Genomic DNA, 16,373 nt, shown 5'->3' with positions numbered 1-16,373 from the left:
CTCCTTCAGCAGTTTACGGAGGGGAGATCTACACTTCCCGTCACGATGTTGAGATGGATTTAACCGTAGCTGAAGCTGTCAATGGTCTCTAAGAGAGTGAAGAGGAATATTAATAGTTCAAACATGCTGAGGGGGAACTGTGACTTGATGCTTTTCTGTACCAGCTTTAGCATTCAGGCCTGACAATTATTAACAGTCAAACATGTTATTATTTATGACAGGAATAAAATCTAGACAGATCCTGGAATTTGACCTGCTTTACAATCTTAATGACGACTAATGTGAGTCTCACCAATTAAAAATGTGTTATATCTGGCTCTATTAAATCTTATACCTATATTTAATATCTTCTAAATTACCATCTTTGTTGGTGAGTTCTTTGTGTGCGAAGCTCTAAGCAGTCATACATTTAATTTCCTCCATTTTCTCGTCACAAGTTAGTTTATTTTGAATTAAACAAATATTGTTTTCCTGAGTTACGACACAATTCATTTTAATTTCACCGTGCTGACGATGGATTTGTTGCGTCAGTCGATTTACTCCAGCTCCTTTTGATTTTATATATTACACAATGTTTTTTTTCTCTCGAGATCTTAAGTTAATTATTGTGTTATCTCGGGAAAACCAACCAACAAACAATAATAATATTTGTTATTTCGACATATTGACATAAATAACTCAAGATAGAAAAAAAAAAAGGACCTGTTTTTTACGAGAAAACGGAGGAAATAAAACATATGAATTAATGACTGCTTTGTGCTTCCATAATTTAATATACTAGATTATCGTTGTGTTTACTCAAGGTCTCAAAAGAATTACAACATTATCTCGGGAAAACAAAGTTTCGTTATCTTGATATCTCGAGAAGATTGTCTCGGGATTTGTTATTTCGACTCAATGACTTAAAAACCTTGAGAAAATAAATTAAATTAACTCATTATCACAAGAAAACAGAGAAATTAAAATGTATGACCGCTTAGAGCTTCCGTACAAAAAGGATAGTCTAGTACAGAAGTTTTCAACTGGAGGTCCGTGACCCCTAGCGGGTCCGCAGAGGTACTGCAGGGGGTCTGCCAATTTTCACCAAAATAATCTGTGATAATTAAAAAATATAACAAAAATGATATATGGTACTAGAAAGAGAGGAAAGGTACTGGGTGAAAACGAACATAAATCAATAACTTAATGTCAGTTATTGGTCGATGAAGTGAAGTCTCATGAAATCAGATCAAATCAAATCAAATCAAGACTATCCTTGTGTCCCTTTATCTCTGGATAACATTTGTTAACATTGTTATCGAATTGCTGCTTGAGGCTACATATCAGATTTCCTTAATCAAATATTTAATATTACTATAATATTTTTTTTTTTCAGATGTTGATATTGGCTGTTATCAATCTTGCATTTTAAAAAATGCACTTCAAATCAAACATAAACACAAAATGTGGTAATTCTACTACACATGTTATCAACATATCTTTATAATGAGCCTCCTGCTCATTATAAGATATGTTGATAACATGTGATTTTAAGTGTAAAAGGAGGAAAACTGAATAAAGTACCGCATGTTTATCCCAAGTGAATATTCTAGTGTACAAAATAGGCTCATTGTGCGTTTCTAAACTTCAAACACACACCAAGAAACCTAAGGTCTCATTTTTTCACGGAGCGTCTTCCAAGTATTTCATGTGTACACACGCATTGTATAACTAGTTTACTGTACTGTGTAATCACATCAGCTGGCCAGAGCCACGAGGGCGCGCAACAGGGTTGTGTGTGCGCGTTCAAGTATTTGTAGCCACATGCTCGTCCGCAGAGCTCAGTCAGCGTTTGACTCAGTCAGCGGCAGAGGGGATCCAGGATTTTCCACTTGTCAGTGAACTCCCCGGTACCGAAAATCAAGTGCATCCCTCCGGCTCAGAAAGATGTCAAAGTTGGATCAGATCCTCATCCTCGACCCTCCCTGCGACCTCAAATTCAAAGGTAGGCGACTGCGAATGTCTTGTTTAAACGCTCGCTGTAGTAGTAATGGTTTGAATTAAGGTGATAAAAACAGGTAGAGAGGGAGAAAGAGAGAGAGAGAAGGAGGGTGAGGGTGAGGGGAGGAAAAAAAAAAAGATTCACACTCCCCTCAAGCGAATATCGCTGCTAACAGCTAGTTAGCATTCACCGCCATTTTAAGTTAGCCGACCGAGGGCCCCGCTTGCATCCTCGCGGTGTAGTGACGTGGATAAGCCGGCGTGGCGTGCATCGTTCGCCGGCTGGCAACACCCATGGCAACGGCGGTGGAAGGTCGCGGGGCTAACTGACAGACAGACAGCCGTTGGTCGGATTAAAGTTGGGAGCAGAGCCGTGTCATGAGCTAACTAAGCGTTATGTTGCTGCTGCTGCTAGGTGGTGGTGGTGGTGGTGGCAACAGCAAACTGTTGTTTCCCTGTAGGCTCGACAGCCTTTTTTCCTTAAAATGCTCAATAAAGGAGGAAATTAACTTTTATTTTGTGTATTTTAAGGCGGTAAATGTACACACGCTCACTAGTTGACAGTTGACAAACTTGAGCTAACTGACGTTGACCACCTAACTGCCACTGTTTTCATAAATATGTATGTACGCATATATTCACAACCAGTTATCTTCTTAGTAATATTATATATATTGACATTTCATAATGTTTTCACAATGAAACCACCACACGTTAAAGGTTACTACTGCTTTTTTTTGCTTGTTGTTGTTGCCTGGAAGTGATCCCGTTCAGTGATGTGTCAGTTAACCGTTGGCTAAGTGCAAAAGTTGATATCTTCCTCAGCTACAGACTGACTTCATTCCTCCTTTTTTTTTTTGAAAAGAAATTTAGTTTTTAAGGTTTGATTTTAATGTTTTATTTAGTATCATTTCAGCTGTTGCTTTTTTGTTATGAAGCAGTGTTGTGCTGACCTAAGTACAAGACCCTTTAACCCTGATATACAACCACACACATGCATGCATGCAAAGGGACATTGCAGTTGGGGGTGTGCTCAAGTGCCCAGGAGGTGGACTGGCATCCCATCCAGCTACCGGTCCACCTTTCATACTTGAACAGAAGTCCATACTGTGGACTCACTGGGGTGACTGTGGCTCAGAGGCAGAGCAGGTTGTCCACTAATCAGAAGATCGGTGGTTCGATCCCCTCCAGTCTGCATGTCGAAGTGTCCTTGAATCCCAAATTGCTCCCGAAGGCTGTGTGGATGTATGAAAAAACTGATGAGCATGAATGTGTTTGAATGGGTGATTGAGATATGTCCTGGAAGACTAGAAAGGTGCTATGTAAGTACTGGACTTGAACCGACCCAAGAAACTCTGCATTTTATTGTATTTGTCCCAGCTACTACTCTCTCCTCCATTGTCAATGAGGCTCTGTTGTATTCTCAATGAATATATACTACTTGTCTTGTTGTCTACGAAGCGGATTGTTAGTAAGGGGTTAGGTATGAGTGGACACTGGTTGGTAAGCCTGGGCTTGACAAGATTGTTAGAAAGGTCACAGGTTCACATACCAAACCCAAAGGATCGTTTTTGGGTGGGTGTAGACACTGAGATGTTTTGGTGATGAGTCCTATGTGACGCTAAGTGATTTGTCATGTCTTCAGACACCACGACACTGTCCAGATCTCACATGCGATACCACTTGTTGACCCGAAAAGCCACAATCAGTACCTGTACTTTTATTAAACCGGTCAACTCTCTTTGTTTTGAACTGGGTAAAAGAATTTTTACTGCACCATCGGGTGGAGGTGAATAGCGCCCTGCCTTGTAAGATGCACAATTTTGCATATAGACATGCCAGTCGAGGGCAAATCAACACGACTCACGGTGATTTAAAGCAACATTATGTAAGATTTGGTGTTGGGATCTAACGCCATCAGCTGTACACGTGTATTTGTTATGATTACTTGATCAAAAACTGTGCGAACAGCCAAACATCAAGCGAGGGCAACAACATAGCAGCCAGCTAATATTACCAACTAGTCCAACACTAGTCCAACACTAGTCTTTCAGACTTTTATTACATCAAGCTCTCGCCAACTATTAAAAGTCACTCCTGGATTTACTATCCGGCAGCTTCTCGCTGCCTTCTCTTCTTAGCTTCCTCTGTCGACATCCCCAGACTCTTCGCCTCTGCCATTATGTCCATAGCGGTCTGGTGAGCTCGGTTACATTGCCCGCTCTCTGCCAGCATTCCCCGGGAAACTCTTCTTTCCAGTAGTCTTAAGTTCTTGTGCTACCAGAGTAAACGCCAACACTGCCACGGTGCTCTCAGCACCCAGTCTGGGTGTTAACTAGCGAGGCTAACTAACTAACAGCAGCTACCTCGTACAGGTTTTCATTCTCATCTGCTAAATTTAGAGAGCTGATGTGAAGCAGCAGGAGGTCATCAAAGGGGAAATCAGAAAACATCTTCTCCATAAAATATGTTCCAGTTTCACTAAACTCGGTGACACGGCTGTCTGTGTGTGACTGAGTGCCGTAAAGCGTTACGTACAGGTGATCGTAGCCGGGTCAACAGAGTTACACGGTGCAAGAAGAGGCGTTCAGGACACAGAGAGCAAATAACAGAGTAGTAGAGCAGAGAAGTAAAGCTGCTGTTTTTAAAGGTAGAAAAGTTGCTTCATGTTGTTGAAATGTGGAGTTTATTAGTTTTGTATGAACGTTGATCTTGAGCATCTGTTTCAACGTGTGTTTTAGTTTTTTGCGACAGGTTCCTGGTGCTTTAACGGTCAAGAGAGACGAAATGTCTGCTCAGCTCGGAAGGTTTGTTTTGTATATAAACGTTTGAAACGGCGGGTCAAGCGTTAAACCCAAATACATAAACGGATGTTTGTCCTTCAGCTGGACTTCAAATTGATATCGATATTTAGTCTGATGGCAGGGACGTGGTCCGCCATAATCTGATCACAGAGTTGATTTTCCCTGATTAAGAAATTCTGCTCTAATTAGACTTATTCTGATTACTGATCAGTCACATGGCTGACGTTTTCTGTCACCAGTTTAAACTTTTACCCTTTCCTACACTGGAGCAGATGCAACGCTGAAATTCAAACTTTCGGAGGCCGACGTTGATGCCGATGATCATTTATTGATCATTAGTCCAATACCCTTTCTATTCTATTATGAGAATAAAACATGTAATCGAATGCATGAGGAAGAATGTAAATCGAAATGCAAAACAGTTGCAAATATATTGGTGTTTCTGCTCAGTAGGAGGATAACTAGCAAGCTGACTGAAAGCTACACCATCTGCTGTAGTACATTTGAATCTTTAACCTCTTGTGTATAGGCGCAAGAGTTACTGAAAGAGTTTGTTTCGTGCTTTAGCCCAGTCTAATTGTGTACGAACCAGCGTGAAATCCAATGTCAGTTTGATCAAATCTAATCCAAACCACTAAACTAGCCATGAAAGGATCGCTCAGTGTGGAGGGCTTTAAACATTTTTAGGAGGATCGCCGAGGGAAAATGAAATGGTTCCTGCCGCGTCTTCGAGAAGCAATATGAGGAGAAGGAAGATGACCAGCAGCTCCTTTACTGTCACAACGCGGCCCGAGCTAAATCGGTCCTCGTGTATCCGAGAGCCGGTCTGTTTTAGAAAGCTCTGCTGGGATTCCTCCAGCGAGCTAGAGGGGGCAGCCCTCCTTTCCTTTGGCTAGTATTTTTAGAATAGGACTGGCCTGGGGGACCCTAACTCAGCATACATGCAACAAGATGAGAGAGACGGCGCTAACGCTGCTCGAGCAAAGGTGGCATCTCTCAGAGAGGATAGGCAACGGATGCAGGCTACGTGGGTGTTTTTATCTGCTGCACACAACTGCTTTCCAATGTTTTATCCTCACTGTGAATAAAATGCTCATGGTGCAGGAATGTTTCTGTGGAAATAATTAGTCAGTTGTCTTAGGATTTGGTGTTTTTTGTTGAGGAACAATAGACGGTTTATGGTGCATTAAAGTGTCTTTTTCCTTTCTGTCTCAAAAGCAGTTACAGGACATTAGACGTGTCCAAACTCGGGAGGAAGTCGACAAGCTTCATGTGTCAAAATCATCCGAAAGATCATTACTTCAACTTAGGAATTGTGCCTTCATTACTGCTCTCAAGTCAACTCTACAAACATTAATTTACCATCGATCTTTGCCTGTAATATGATAACGGATCAATCTTCATTGCAGTAACCGTTTTATTACAATAATCATGTCTGTCTGGAGCAGAGGGCACCGAATATTCTCTGACACAAACAAACAAGGAAATACTTTGAAGGCAGAGGTTTGTACATTTTGTCTGATGTTGCAGACGCAGCACGCGCGTGTGTGTGTGAGCGTGGAGGTTTTTCAGGTTTGTAGGAATGCCTTTGTCGCATACCTGTGTTCGAGAACAAGCCCCAGTCATCGTCACAACTCACTACATGTTAGCTTTAGCTGGGTGGAGCCACTCCAATCTGGTCATGCATTGCTTCTTATCTCTCTGAGCACAGGGTGTGAAGGCAGGCTGAATGTAGGCTTTGTCCAGAGCTACAAACAAGCTGTAAAAAAAAAGGTAGAAAGATCTGTTATGTGTTCAGACACTTTTATCCTGTTGGTCCTGGTTTGTTACACTGAACCGTCTGGGAAACGGTTTGGATTGGATGAACCGTGTCTATCGTAGTCTATCACGGGGTATCGTCAACCAATCACATTAACGAAGCCAGTGGGGCCTGTTGGTAAATCACATTCCCAATGAATTAGGGCAGCTATACTAGCCGCTCGAACAGAACAAAGGTGGACGCTGAAGTGTCACGGTCACTTCTCACTGCAATACACCGAAATCAAAATAAAACCGCATTGAGACCAATCAGTCATTCTTGATTTTCTGTGACTGTACATCTTGTTTTGCCCTTCATGACACAGCAATATGCACATCCAGTGACCAAACCTGTTTAGAAAATATTAAAAGCATCGCTCTGTTCTTATCCGGAGGGTTAAATCCTCTCTACAACCATCCCGTAAAGGTGTGTCCCTCCAAAGAATCTCAAGTTGTTTATCGTCAGGAGACAGTTTGTACCCTTCATAACACGAGACAAATCTGATAAAACCCAAGTTCGTGTTTTAAAATTTGTTTCATCAAGATAAAAACCTGACGGTGCAGCAGGTGAAATCAATCAACCTCAGCTGTAGCGCCCATGTTATGATCGGCTAACCATTCAATCATGGGACATATTTTTTCCCTGGACTCCCAGGCTAATTGTGCTGATCGAGTTTTGGGTATCTCTGACTTGGCTTCTAGCTGTTTTCAACATAACATGGCTCATCAAAGCTGGATGGTGCTGACCATGGTTAAGGATCTAATTTGAAGCAAGCTCTGTCACAAGATGGAGGATTAACTATTGATCTCCTGATATATGACCTGACTAGGACAGGACCTTAATTCCTAATATGAACATGGGACATCTATATGAAATTAGCTGTCTGGAAAAGAAACTTAATTGACTCAGGTGGTTTGGCTCGTCTCCTCCTCTGGAGACGAGCAGTCCAGCGAATTTTGGAGATGCTGATCTTCATGACTGTCTCATGCGATGCTGGTTGTAGGTCGTAGTAGACCTCCATCTGGGCTGGATGGTTGATTTAAATATTTTAAGATGCTGTTTTTAATATTGCAAAAGGCTACAGGTGCTGTCAATGCTCAATGTGTCTTACAAATGAGCCGGATGTAGCTGAAATGTCTTCAATCATTGACATTAGCATACTGTTTTTATATAAATAAATGTATAGAAGTGAACTGGGAATCCTTACTGTGTCTTCATGTGTCTCATTTTTACAATATTTACGGTGAAACAATCCTGCACTCCAGCGTCGAGCCCAATAAGTCACTATTCAATTAGTGGTCTTAATTGCGTACCCCTAATTCAGTTGTAGCCCGTTTATTTTCCAGCTAATCCTTTTTAGTTATTTTTTTTTTTTAGATTTAGCACCAGAACACTGCGGCTCTGTCCGTCGCGTAAACATCCAATATATGGTGTTTACCCTCTTCTTTGTAGAGAAGTGTGACGATAAGATTATTTTTGTTGCTTTCATTTTCCATTTGCGCTCATGTCATGATGGTGTGCTGACAGGAGAAGAGTGTACTCCAAAGTACAAAAATAATAATGCACTTTTGTTTTTTGTTTTTTTTGTTCTGTGTCCACCATCAGGTCCTTTCACAGGTGTAGTCACCACCAACCTCAAACTGAAGAACCCCTCTGACAGAAGAGTGTGTTTCAAAGTGAAGACAACCGCGCCGCGCCGGTACTGTGTACGACCAAACAGCGGCGTCATCGAAGCTGGAGCGACTGTCATTATCTCTGGTGAGTTTTTAAAGTTCAGCGAACAGACTTGACCTCAGTCCACAAAATGTTTTTGCTAATTTAGAGAGCAAGAGGGAAACTAGGTCAAGATGAAGATGATGTTGAAACTCCAAACAGTGACACGTGGAAGCAGTTTCTACTCAAACAAGTTCTGACTGACTTCAGTCTCGTAGCCCATGTGGTGAGCTCTCTTGAGTGGTACTTGGAGGAACCTCCTTTATAAACATTTAATATTAACATCAATAAGAATTTGAATTAAAATACTACACGATCCTGTAATATCTTGTTTCAGTATCATCCTGCTCCATAGTGCCGCCATGTCCATGCAGATCTGTTACAAGCTAAATTATGACAAGGAGATGATGAGTGGAGGTAAAACAAATGGTTCAAAAACAATAAAAGAAACCAACAATCATTGACTCCAAACAAGAACAATCAGGATGAGAAGTGCGGATCAGGAACCTGATTTAACCTTTTTCCATGCGAGTAGTTCTGGTTCTTGAGCTGGTTCTGTTCAGGATCCAACAACAGTCAATAATAATAATAAATAATCCTGTTAGGCGTTCCTCCTTCGGTGATGTGAATACCTGAATCCAAACGTCAGCGTGTCGATTCAGCCGATAAGAGTTGACTTGAGTCAACACGGCAGGACACAAACTACAGCTTACGACGTCCTTCAGCCGACTGTCACTTTGTTGTGTCGACCCTGCAAAGAAACCGCTTGAATCCGTCTCAGTGCAAAAGCTATTCGAAGCTTGAACTGCAGCATGAAAACAGGAATATAAGTGGAACATTGATGAAAGCGTCCGCCGTAAACATCTCAGTTGGAGCTGATGGCAAAATTAGGTTTCCTTTCTGGTTTTTAGGGACAAATTATCCTCAATGTGGCCATTGTAAGTAGGTTGGTTGTTTCATAATGCGGTCTTATTAAGGACGGGTGCCTTGGCCAGAGTGTTTGTGGCAACGTTTCAGGTTACGAAATTAAAGTTGTTTTGTTTTAAAACGGAGACTGTTAAATGTCCGGTGTCCTGCAGCGACTGTGGACCACTTCAGCTCACATCAGCTGCAGCGTGCTTCAACGTCCAGAGAAACTCCTCAAACCTCTTCTCCTCCGTCTGTCTGCTCACTATAACTCACTTTTTTTTTCTATCAGAATACGACTAAATGCTGCTTTCATTCATTGCTTTTTAGTTGCTGCACACTGTAGGTGACATTAACTCGAGCTGACTGCAGTTATCTGCGAGGTTGCTGCTGCTGATTAGCGACCACATAGCAGAGATTGTTTGAAACTATTTGGATCAAAATTTGGCTGGAGTATTTCTTTAAGTGGACAATGACATTGAAGCTCAGCAACATCTCGAGATGGTGCAATTAACCAATGAAAAAAAAACAACATGCCAGGGATCTGCCTTCAAGCTTTACAGTCTGCCAGACGTACTAACTTGACTGTTATATTTATGTAAATGATGTCTTCAGGAGAGCGTGTCGTCTTTGGGCATGCCTGTTTTATTATGCTGAATCATTTTCCAGGTGAAAGATGTTCTAACATTGTTCTCTCTTTCTTTCACAGTCATGCTACAGCCCTTTGACTATGACCCCAACGAGAAAAGTAAACACAAATTCATGGTGCAGACGATTTTTGCCCCGCCAAATGTTTCTGACATGGATTCATTGGTAAGTAAGATTTTAAAATCAAAACACACATTTACACACATAGGAGTTAATTGTTGAGTCACAACATCAGTTGAAAAAACATGATGCATGACAAACGCTCCCATACACCCGTTTTCTTTTGGATTATCTTTGCATCCCCGCAGCGTTTGCTGTATAATTGAGCTCGCCGCACCAAAATAAACAACCCGAACCAGTTACAACGTTGACAAACCAAACAAAAACCTCTTTGATTTAAGAGCAGTTAAGTCCTCAAGAGATATTTTTTTTCTGCTAGAAGTCGCCACAGTTTACCGTGAACAGCTTGTTATGCTTCACAAATAACCTGTTGACTTCTATTTATACTTTTTTTAATATACTTTACAGATTAATTACATTTAAAATGTTTTAATTTAAAGCCCTGTGTGCACATTATATCACCTCAGATTAAAGGATATTCACTCTTAAGGTAGTCTGCAGGACTCTTTGAAAACCTACCATCATTATTTTTTTAATGTTTAGTAAAACACCACTGATTTCTTCTTAATTAAAAAAAAGTTAAGTCATCAACCTGATCAAACATGTTGAGGTTTTATTCTGCAGTTTTCCACCAGAGGGCAGCAAAGGCTTGCTCAGTGAAACATGCACACATCTGTTCATGAACTGGCTTGTCTTGAATGAAGAGAGACATCCAGGAAGTGAAGGGGAACAAAGGTCCGACTAGTTTTGTAAACTGGAATCTGATAAAAATTTTGTTTTTTTTTACCACATGAACTCATCCCACGACATTACCGAAGTGTTTCTGAACTTTATGAGCACTTTTTAATTACAAATATCTTTGTTATTTCAGTTTATAAAATCACAAAACAAATGTCTGAAAGTTAAGGAGCCGGCTTTATGTAAATTTGTCTAAATACAGTTTGTGGCGTAAGAAGCCGTGCATGTTTTATGTTGGTGTAATATCCACAGACTTGAGGCTGCCTTATATGTGAATAGAATGAAGGAGGTTGAAGAGTGTGTGTGTATGTGTGTGTGGATAGGATCCAGCTGCTAGCAGTTTGACTTGATGAATAACATGCCCATTTTTCATCTCCACCAGTGGAAAGATGCAAAACCCGATGATCTCATGGATTCCAAGCTGAGATGTGTCTTCGAGCTGCCTTCTGAAAACGATAAAGTGGTAAGAGGTGCTGCTGCACATTTTTTTTTTAAAACCCAGCAAAGCAGCTTATTTCCACATCATCTTAATCATAACCTGTTGCTGGATCTGTGTCGAATGGTCAACTTTGAATATTTCCAGAGTGCTGTTAATTTCTGGTTTTAAAAAACTTTGGAAACAATCCACAGCTGTAACGTCAAATAAGTAGAAAGTGCTGTTTCAGTGGAAAAACTGTCCGACGCACCCTGACCCAGGTGCACAAATCTAAAAGAAAACTTCCTAAGTTTTTCTTCTCCCCCTTTTTTAATGTGCAATCTCTTGTTTACTCTCCACACTCAATAAATTATCAGTGGTTTCATCCAAGCAAACTCCAGGTGTTTGAGAGGTCGAGACACTTCCAGGTCAGTGAAGTCAGGAGGAGGAGGAGGAAGGAGGAGGAGGAGGAGTTTCTTCCTTGCAGCCACATGAACTGTGTTACAACTGGAAATCAAATTTTAAAAAATCAAATAAAGACTCACAGACTGATGGCACACAATGAAGCTTGTTATTTGATAATAAAAACTGTTCCAAACCGCTCCGACAAACATGCTGCTGCAAAACATAAATATGAAAACATGGTGCGATGACAGGTAAAGAAAGATGCAGCAGCACGTGTCACAGTTACGTCACACACATCTGCTCAGGTCAAAGTAGTTTTTAAATTTATTGACATTCTTCAGCGTGATCCAAAGTCACATTGCATAGTATGTAAATGTTCCGTGAATCATCTCCCTGCGTGAATTATTTGCCTGCATCTGATTGTCGCGGAGCACGAGAACCGCAGCCGGTCGGTGCCTTTTGCACTGTATTTTGCATCCGAGCGGCAAACATCATCTATACCGCCCACATCAGGCCCGAGCGCCCCGCCGTGAATACCAAGTACGGCTAATGCGAAACCATTTCAAGGTTAGAGAGGAGCTCTGACAGATGCAGCTTGAATGATGTGGGTGTTTACTAGTTGTTCGCTCAAACTGCCAGTTTACAGTGCAGCATCAAAACATTGTTGTGCGCTCACACAGTAGCTCGAGACTTCAACACGGCTCTCGTTATGACTCAAGTATCGACTGTTTTTTTTTAAATGTTTTGTCAGCCCACTCAGTCATACAGGAGATACAAGTTCGTTAACTCGACATCAGAAACTACTACAGCGCTGAATCAACACCATCCACAACAAAACTGGGCGTCATAAGCTCTGCAAGGATCGGATTTATTACAGGGCTATTGTAACGGATTGCATCAGGTTGTGCTCAATAAACTGGTGACCCTTGTGAACACTGGGAGCCTGTATTAATGAGCCCCTCCGCGTAATCAGGATTTAGATAAGCAGTGCTGTTGGACAGCTCAGCAAGCTCTTACAGTTCAGGTGAATATGCCACCGAGGCCAGATTTAGCTTACGCTAAGAAGCTACAGCGTGGATGTTTGGACTGCTGAGTCCTCACAGTATGTGCTCTCTGCTTTGGCACGTGCAGTATGTTGGTAATAATAATAACTTTTATTTATATAGCACCTTTTTTACAAAGTGCTTTACAGAGCACTGGACCCAACAGAAGACAACGCAGGTTAAGATCAGTGCCAACAACCAACTGTTTTTGCGCCATGGACCGGTTTCTTCAAGGTGTGGGGGACGAAATAAAATGATACGACCGGAATAAAAACAAATATAAAGTACATGAGTAAAATACAACTCGCTGAATTAGTGGATGCCCTTGTTTCTCTGCAATGAGCTGCTTCCTTTTGAGGGTTAATGTTCCCTATGTCCAGTCTGCTCCGTGATTTTGGAGTAACGTATCAGCGTGTTGACATGTCTTGACATGTGTAAAGATGCACAGACAGATGTATCTGGTCATTTTTCAAAGTAAAACTGATTCTTTCTGTGCAGCGCTGTAGCAAATGACCCACGGCCTGGTGTTTGGGGACCGCTGGTACAACAAAAGAATAGTATTAACATTATTACATTAACAGTAAAGGGGTAAAAAAATAACAGAAAACAAAATAAAATATAAAAATGGACGAGGTCGCTGAATCAGTCACGTCTCCGTGGGCGGGTCCTTCTAAAGTTGAGGGTCCCTGATTAGTACGAGGATTAACATGCCGGCAATGTAGCGGTAACAGTGTAACAAGATAACTGATGTTGTAGGATGGAAATTAAATGTTTTTAGGATGAGTATTTTTGAAGTTTACCTCTTCTCAGCTCTCAGTTTTAGTTTATATTTGCCGGTTTTAAGCTCGATGTTTAACGTGTCTGTCTGTTGATGCACGATGTGGTGATTTGGTTTAATTTGGTTCAAAAATGACCCACGCCTCGCTGAGTTTTCTATAAATGCTCAGCTTGGATTGTGACATAAAGGATAATAACATCATATCCTGTCTGTCGGTCTGTCTATTGATTGTCAGCCTTCAACTTACAGTACAATAGTTGTATTTCCATTACAAAGGCCTTCATTTTCCCCATGCCGTCATGTTGTCTGTCCCACAAAACAAAGCCACATCAAACATGACTTTTGGAGGGACGCGTTTCCTCCCTGGTCTCTTTGATCTGGCACTGAGAGCTCCTGGACCTCGGACAAGGCTGCCTTTCTTTGGCACGGGCTCCTGTCTCGAGGCTAACCTCCCTACTTAGCTCAGGGCATGCTGGATTTCACTTCAGTGGTTCTCTCTCTCTTTCTCTCGGTCTGCTTGTCGAGCAGAATGACGTGGAGGCGACCAAAGCAGCCCCGGTGATGAACTCTGCGAAGGCCGACTCAACAGCATCCACGGTGTCTGCTCCTGGCTCGATGGACGAGCAGGACTTGAAGAAGGTGCTGGAGAAGTGCAAGAGGCAGCAGACTGAGATTAACAAGCTGGCTGAGGAGAACCGGCAATTAAAGGTTAGATGTGTTGATGAATGATATTCAGTCTCAGTGGACCATGATGTAGAACAAGAAGCCCGAAGAGAGAATGAGTTAGTGAATCCACAACAAACTGTTTGGTGATCTTACATGTTTCAATCGTCCGATTCAGTCATAATCCACGGGTGGTCTGATCCTAAATACGCTCAACAAAAACATAAATGAAATACTTTGTTTTCTTTTTTTTCTTTTTTTTTAAAGATCTGAGACTGTAAACACAAAGTGTTTATTTCTCGCAGATTTCACTGTTTTCCTCCAACAAAATGTCTTATGTTCAGAAAAGTCACAGTAGTCTGCCTTGTGAAGCCTCTGCATCATACACACTGTCACTGTTTGTTTACGCTGTTGTTCCTGGAAGTCGCCCCGAGCTGACAGATGAAGCGTATCAAGATGATGATTAAACAGCGTGACTATGGTGTGCCATACTCCGTTAAATCTTTGAAGAGTGACCAGTCCAAAAACACACCTGTGTCAGATTCCTGCCGTTTAGTCAGCCACACCTGTGAGGTGGATGGTTTATTTTAGGGAGAAGCTTACTGACAGAATTTGAGAGAAATATATTTTTTTGTGTGCAGAGAAGAAATCTTAGATCTTTTACTTCAACTTATGAAAAGTTGTTTCTAACATCAATACTTCATTATCCAGATAAGAACTACGAATAACGTGTTCTTACTTCTAAATGGACCTTTTTTTTAAATACCCTAATTCACTTCATACATACTCTTTGTATGCACTGTTTGACTGTCAGTCTCTTTCCCCAAGAACTTCCCAAAAGCTCGTCTTCTAGCTCCGGAGCGTTTGTATTGGGCAAACTTTTATCTCACATGGTTTTGTCAAAGCACTCAAACATGTTTTTTGTGTAACTAATGAAAAGCTTCAGGAGCAAGTGCCAGTGAAAAATATCTGAGCGCAGTGAAGGTGGAGGCGTGGATTTTGCGATTTTTAATTTACGACTACATAAATATTAATTTTGAGTATAATGTCTACAGTCCCATTCACCACAATCAAAGAGCACAGTCAAAATGATGAAATACAGATGGTGTAGTTGTAATTTCTCAGGTAATGGTCTCTGCCAGACTCAGGACAGATGATCACAAACAGAGGAAGCAGATTAATTACAGAAGTGTAGATAGATCAGAGTATCTCTAAAGTTGGAGCAGAGTGACGAAGGATGTAAGTCCTGTAGTTAAGCTCACAATCTCACAAACGCCCCTTTTTAAAAATGGATCAGCTGAAAGATGAGTTGTGTTGGAGTCTGTACAGAGAGTGACAGGATGTGGATCTGGGTTTGCAGCTCATGTGTTTTTAAAGTGGCGCCCAGAGTGAAAATTACACATCATCATTCTTCACAAAGAGGCTTTGGCGAGCGTTGAATCTGATCTGTTGACTGTTGTTTTTCTGCTCTGCTGCAGGAGGATGGTCTTAGAATGAGAAAGGTACCCCGCTCAGACCACATGACATCAAACTCAACTAGCCTCCTCGGCCGAGAAGCCAGCACCACCTCCCTGCCCTCCCTCCTCGTCGTCATAGCAGCCATCTTCATCGGATTCTTCCTAGGGAAGTTCATCTTGTAGACTGGGAGATGCATGCCAGCCGTGTCCCCCGCCACCTCCCCCGACCCTCCTCCCCGGCTCCGGAACGAAAACAAGGCCTGGAAGAAAAAAAAAATCCGAGAAGTCTTTCTGTTGACTTTGCCATATCATTGGTAGTGTGGCCTACAGTGAACACATCTGTACAGCATCATTCGCCTTTTTACAATCTCACACGGTTAGTTCACACGAGAGTTGAGTAAAAAAAAAAAGGCGACAAAAAAGTGATTGCTCCCTTTTTTTGTTTTCTGTTTTTTCTTTCGATGGCTGGATGACACAGGTAATGTGCCGGGACAATGAAAGTCGTATACTATCAGTCAACATGGAAGATGCACCTAGAGTGAACCATGGGCAACAAGAGGCAGTGAAAACATTAGATCTTCTCTCTCTCTCTCTCTCTTTGACTCTCTGACTCTCTCTCTCTCTCTGTCTCTCTGTCTCTCTGTCACTCTGTTGTTTTTAATTAATAGGAATTGAATGGAACGTTAGGTGTCTTGTAAATGTTGTTTTAAATCCTTTTAAACACACAAAAAAAAAGGAACAAACTTCCATCACAAAGACCTTGCTACCTGTTGCTGGATTGCCTCTGAAGTAAAAAATTTTGTTCGGTTTGTAATTTCTACTTCTTGTCTTGGAATGTTCAGGTCAGGCTGGGGATATATAGGTGCCTCCTTCTTGTACATTTCTGTCCTTTTCCTTTTTCCTCA

The 16,373-nt window shown here is 41.5% G+C and overlaps 1 protein-coding gene across 2 annotated transcripts; it reads left to right on the top strand.

Moving 5' to 3' along the window:
- The first annotated feature begins 1,692 nt into the window (after window positions 1–1,692).
- vapal (VAMP (vesicle-associated membrane protein)-associated protein A, like) lies at window positions 1,693–15,969 on the top strand. Of its 2 annotated transcripts, XM_010752097.3 has the most exons (6): window positions 1,736–1,984; window positions 8,188–8,340; window positions 9,911–10,014; window positions 11,090–11,170; window positions 13,877–14,056; window positions 15,490–15,969. In XM_010752097.3, the coding sequence occupies exons 1-6, from the start codon at window positions 1,927–1,929 to the stop codon at window positions 15,649–15,651; spliced, it is 738 nt and encodes a 245-aa protein (XP_010750399.1). In that variant the 5' UTR covers window positions 1,736–1,926; the 3' UTR covers window positions 15,652–15,969. The 2 variants fall into 2 exon arrangements, with proteins under 2 accessions (XP_027145228.1, XP_010750399.1); XM_027289427.1 differs by lacking the exons at window positions 13,877–14,056; window positions 15,490–15,969 and adding an exon at window positions 11,500–11,790 and having other exon boundaries at window positions 1,693–1,984.
- The last annotated feature ends 404 nt before the right edge of the window (window positions 15,970–16,373 follow it).

This window comes from Larimichthys crocea, chromosome II, assembly GCF_000972845.2.
Source record: "Larimichthys crocea isolate SSNF chromosome II, L_crocea_2.0, whole genome shotgun sequence".
NCBI lineage: Eukaryota > Metazoa > Chordata > Actinopteri > Sciaenidae > Larimichthys > Larimichthys crocea.
This window is presented reverse-complemented; position numbering and strand designations above follow the sequence as displayed.